Consider the following 6000-nt stretch of genomic DNA (forward strand, 5'->3'; position numbering starts at 1 on the left):
TCAAGGGGTCTGAATACTTTCTGAAGGCACTGTAAGTATGGTGTGTGCGTATGCAGGTATCCCAAGCCCTCAGCTTCACTCAGGGTGAGTATACAAACAACTGGTGAGCTTGCTGATAAGGCTCTAGCTGAAGCTGCCCCCACTGACCTGGGAGATCAGAATCCTCATGCTCTAAATCACCGCACAAAATTCAGGACCTTTTCAAATTACCATCAAGGCCACGATAATCTTTGGTCGTCAATGTTGGGGCCACACATTTTCTCTGCTCTGCATGAGACAGTGGAATGTTCAGCATTGTAGTGGTGGTGGACCCTCCAACTCCACATAGATATGTGGCTAAGTGGGCGGGATGTTGGATAGAGGGTTCCACATTTGTGGTGCACACACCAATTAACATAGTTTTCCCTGTATTTTTCTTCCTCTATGGATAGGAGGTTGCACTAACAGTCATTAACTAAGGACGCCTAGCCTAGGAATTAAAGCATGTTGATGAGATGCAGTCAGTCAGAGTTATGTCTCCATGGTGGTTCGGACCAATTTGGAGAAATAATTTCCAGATTTGGAATGTGATCCCGGCAGTGAATGGATGCATCCTCAGTAATTAATCTCTCAGCAGCTGAGCGAGTAGCACCACCATGCAGGATGACAACAACACACACAGGCAGAACAGCCAAGCCAGCTAGCTGGGCAGCTGGAGCTCTCACTCTCTCATTCTCTCCCTCTGCCTGGCCCATTCATCTCATTTAAAGTAACGGTACAGTTTATTTACCATCATGCCAACCTCACTGTCTGACCAATATGTGTTTACAGTATGAACTAGTCTCTTTATGGACTTTAAACATTTAGCTAGGGGATGGATTCCTCAGTGAATTCTTCAGCGTCAAACTGATGCTTGTTTAAAAATCAACATTAGAATAAGCAATGAAATTATGAAAAGATACTGTAATATTTCATAACTTCAAATGTCAAACATGCTCTCATTTGTCTAGATGTTAGGGTGGTTCTCATTTGTCTAGATGTTCGGGTGGTTCTCATTTGTCTAGATGTTCGGGTGGTGGATTTATCAAAGTTGAAAGATTCCCTTTTGGGGGTGAATGCAATGAATTCCAAGCCTGTTTACGCTGTTCCAAAAATCAACTTTATACAAAAGAGGACAAGAGGACAAAGGCATCATTTAGAGTGCCCCATCAGGCAGATAATTGCAAAGATAGTGAGCACCCTACGCACACAGAAACTAAAGCTGGGGACGCTGACAATTCAATATACCAAGGGCTTTTGTTGTTCAGTTCTAAGAATTCTACTGCTCACCGCCACTCAGTCACAGTGGATGGGGACGAGTCTTGACAGTTCGTAGGCTTAGAGATTCTCCTTCCTAGTGTTGTAGTAGTGTGTGGTCATAACTAATATTTATTAAAAAATTACCCAAGGGAGAACTCTGCAATGAAAAAATAAAAAATACAAAAAAAGATTTGAAAAAGATTAAAAGGAAAATGTTAATAAAGAAACAAACCCCAGATTATCTCCAATAACACTTCAATCAAGACTAGAATGAAGTCTTAGCAAATTGCGATAGTGAAACCAAAATGGCCGCACTTGTAATCCAATGAAATCACACACAATTGCACATTTTCTAGCAGATAATTGGCATTTCCATTCCAGGAATTCGGAAAGGATTCAGACCCCTTGACTTTTCACACATTTCGTTACATTACAGCGTTACAGCCTTCTTCTAAATGGTGTACAACCATGGCGCAGACAGATAGGGCAGCCGTGCTTCTAGTTTAGGCAACTTTGCAGTATTTTTTACATTTATTTGTTAATTCTTACATTATTAGCCCAGAACATTTTTCTTAATTCCGTTCCTTTACTTTAGATGTGTGTATTGTTGTGAAATTATTAGATATTACTTACTAGATATTACTGTACTGTTGGAGCTAGAAACAAGCATTTCGCTACACCCGCAATAACATCTGCTAAACACGTGTATGTGACCAATACAATTTTATTAAATTGTCCCCCCCCCCATCAATCTACACACAATACCACATAATGACAAAGCAAAAAACAGGATTTTAGAAATGCTTGCAAATTTATTACAAAACACCCCTGAAATATCACATTTACATACGTATTCAGACCCTTCACGCAGTACTTTGTTGAAGCACCTTTGGCAGCGATTACAGCCTATAGTCTCCTTGGGTGTGACGCTACAAGCTTGGCACACCTGTATTTGGGGAGTTCCTCCCATTCTTCTTTGAAGATCCTCTCAAGCTCTGTCAGGTATTCACGAGGAGAGTTGTCGCACAGCTTTTTTCAGGTCTCTCCAGAGATGTTCGATCGGGTTCAAGTCCGGGCTCTGGCTGGGCCACTCAAGGACATTCAGAGACTTGTCCCGAAGCCACTCCTGCATCGTCTTGGCTGTGTGCTTAGGGTCTTTGTCCTGTTGGAAGGTGAACCTTCGCCCCAGTCTGAGGTCCTGAGCGCTCTGGAGAAGGTTTTCATCAAGGATCTCTCTGTACCTTGCTCTATTTATCTTTCCCCTCGATCCTGACTGGTCTCCCAGTCCCTGACACTGAAAAACATCCCCACAGCATGATACTGCCACCACCATGCTTCACCATAAGTATGGTGCCAGGTATCCTCCAGACGTGACGCTTGGCATTCAGGCCAAAGAGTTCAATCTTGGTTTCATCAGACCAGCGAATCTTGTTTCTCATGGTCTGAGAGTCCTTTAGATGCCTTTTGGCAAAACTCCAAGCAGGCTCTCATGTGCCTTTTCCTGAGGAGTGGCTTCCGTCTGGCCACTCTACCATAAAGGCCTGATTGGTGGAGTGCTGCAGAGAGGGTTGTCCTTCTAGAAGGTTCTTCCATCTCCACAGAGGAATTCTGGAGCTCTGTCAGAGTGACCATCGGGTTCTTGGTTACCTTCCTGACCAAGGCCATTCTCCCCCAATTGCTCAGTTTGTCCGGGCAGCCAGCTCAAGGAAGAGTCTTGGTGGTTCCAAACTTCTTCCATTTAAGAATGATGGAGGCCACTGTGTTTTTGGGGACCTTCAATGCTGCAGAAATGTTTTGGTACCCTTCACCAGATCTGTGCCTCGACACAATCCTGTCTCGGAGCTCTACGGACAATTCCTTCGACCTCATGGCTTGGTTTTTGCTCTGACAAGCACTGTCAACTGTGGGACCTTATATAGACAGGTGTGTGCCATTCCAAATCATGTCCAACCAATCGAATTTACCACAGGTGGACTCCAATAAAGTTGTAGAAACAGCTAAAGGATGATCAGTAGAAACAGGATGCACCTGAGCTCAATTTCGAGTATCATAGCAAAGGGTCTTAATAATTATGTAAATAAGGTATTTCATGTTTTTATACATTTTATAAATTTGCTAAAATGTCTAAAAACCTGTTTTTGCTTTGTTATTATGGAGTATTGTGTGTAGATTAATGAGAAAACATTTTAGAATAAGGCTGTAACGTAACAAAATGTGGAAAAAGTCAAGCGGTCTGAATACTTTCCGAATGCAAATACAATGGCCGTGTCACACTCAAATCATTGCGGAGAGGCTACAGCACCAGAAACCATATAGGAAGTGGGGGAAATTATTTTATGGTACCACTGCATTCTAACTGCTGCCAAAGTTGTCAGGAAGAATTTGGTGATTAAAAAGAACGCCTTCTGCCGGACTCTGTTAATCACTTGTAAGCACTGAACAGATTAGGGAAGTCTTTCCCAAATGCTAATAACTGAACATAATTAAATAGCACACTTCCATGGCCCATAGACACTATGACACGGTAATGTTATGGATTAATTTGGTCATGTGACACCTCTGTCTTATATTTCATATACAGTACAGTTGCGATCAATAGCTTAATTCTCCCCAGATACTGCACATATATTTATGCTATTTAAGTCAATGCTACAGTGTCAGATGTTCACATACAGAACACTCAGAAAAGGAGAGCAGATATGAATAAGAATGCAGCCTACATACAGGTTTCTTTCTAGTTTGGGAATTGGACCAAATTGAGAAGAAACCCAAACCAGAGTGTCACCTGGACTGCTTCTGCTGCACCATCTTTTGCACAACCATACTGCTAAACCAGTGGAGGCTGCTGAAGGGAGCATTGCGAATAATAATGGCTGGAATGGTGTCAATGGAGTGGTATCAACCACATGCAAACCACATCTTTGATGTGTTTCATACCATTCCATTCACTCCATCCCATACATTGTTATGAGCCGTCCTCCCCTCAGCAGCCTCCGCTGTACTAAACATGTTTCAGGTGTGTTACACCATACAGCTGAACATGTTTCAGGTGTGTTACACCCCCAAACCCCACCTTAGTATGAATGTGGAAACCCAATAACCAGGAAAAAGCCACTGATTATACCATCCAATCCAGTGCCATGTAACACTGATAATGAATTGTAAGGGAACGGTTGGTTTACACTTAAATACTACTGTACTAGGAACCCTGTCAGACAGAAACAGCTGTGTGTTGTATAACAGAGAGCAAGAGTAAGGTTTCTCTACTCTACAGTGTTTACAGGGTGATTTATGAGAGCTCTTGTTCAGGAATAAAGTCATGAAATCCATGTCAGTGTCAGGCAGTCAGGCAGTGGGGGTTGTTTTCACCACAAAGTGAGAGTGAGTCAGACTCAGACCAACAGGAGGTGAACATGCCCTGCTCTGGCTTCATCCATGTGGTTCTCATTTCACTGCTCTCTCTGTCTGACTCTGCATGCCATTGCCTTTAACTCTACTAGATATAGTTGAGGACAAAAAGTTGAGTGCATGCTCAGTGTCATGGGATGTTTTCCTCCCCATAGTTGGAAAATGGAGCCTTACAGAGAGTACTGCCAGCTGGTTATCAATAAGTGCAGACATCTGGCTATAGCCTAATATTGATGTATATTTTTGTGTGATATCTTACAGTTGCGAAAAGCTGATATCCAATTGTGCATTAAATTGACAAAATGATCAACTGGAAAAATCACATAAAATAATGACTTATTTTCCTCAATTACCAACCCAGCATGACTTTGAACTTGGGGTGATTACTATTGGAAGCTTCCTATTGAAATGTCAATAAACTTTTTGTAGCACTCGATAGTATAGTAGATCATTTTATAAGTTAATGCTATTAGATTAATAAAAAGTGATTGTTAATGTAAAACTATACTCAAACTTCTGGAGAGATGACCCCTGTGTATGCACGGGTGGTGTCCACATGCATACCGGACTACTCTACTACAATATTTTACAGTGTATTTAGTGCATCAAGTTCTTACAATAATTACAAATTACCCAGGAAAGTCTATATTCTGTCTTTCCCTGGGTGGAAAATAACTAGCTACACAACAACAACAAGGAAACTTAATACAGTTTAATTCTTGCTTAACAAGTTTTCAGCCAGTCACTAAACTAGAAGACGGATGACGGGTGAAACAATTCACTGCGCTTTTTTATGAGGCAAATATAGACTGTAAACAAAGAGCAGCCATGTGTTACTTACTTTCTGAGCAACACGTCCCGTGACCCACAGTAAATACGCTGTCATGAACACATGTGCCCAGAACGAGCTGTTGCAGGTCATTTTCCTTATTTTTTCCTTTTCCCCGACGCACACTGAACCATAACCCGCTCTCGCTTCCCATTCACCTGAAGTCTCGGGGGCGCGCTTTCATCGTTCGTGGACCCGCATGCAGAAATCACAGGGGGTTGTACTGAAGGGCTCACAACTTGACAGTCAGTACAATTTGTCCACAATCATTTTGACAAAACTTACACTTTCAATGCACCATGCGTGGGATTAGGAATAGTAACCTACATTTCCCTGTAGTAGGTAATCTGCAGACCATTGATTTGGAGTAACTTTATATGATTGTGTTGTGATTAAGGAACAGGGCACCACCACCTGTTCCATAAAAGGCCAGGCAACATGGTAGCAGGGTAATAGTACTCTCATTTAGGGGATCCCGTGCACAA

The 6000-nt window shown here is 42.2% G+C and overlaps 1 protein-coding gene across 1 annotated transcript in view; it reads right to left on the reverse strand.

Moving 5' to 3' along the window:
* The window catches only part of LOC129826517 (uncharacterized), a 32878-nt gene extending 27212 nt beyond the window's left edge, over positions 1–5666 (reverse strand). Inside the window, exon 1 of the mRNA XM_055887338.1 lies at positions 5528–5666. Coding sequence (XP_055743313.1) covers positions 5528–5608 — 81 coding nt within the window. The 5' untranslated portion in view covers positions 5609–5666. The remainder of the gene's footprint in view (positions 1–5527) is intronic.
* Positions 5667–6000: the final 334 nt, after the last annotated feature.

This window comes from Salvelinus fontinalis, chromosome 28, assembly GCF_029448725.1.
Source record: "Salvelinus fontinalis isolate EN_2023a chromosome 28, ASM2944872v1, whole genome shotgun sequence".
In the NCBI taxonomy this organism is placed as follows: domain Eukaryota; kingdom Metazoa; phylum Chordata; class Actinopteri; order Salmoniformes; family Salmonidae; genus Salvelinus; species Salvelinus fontinalis.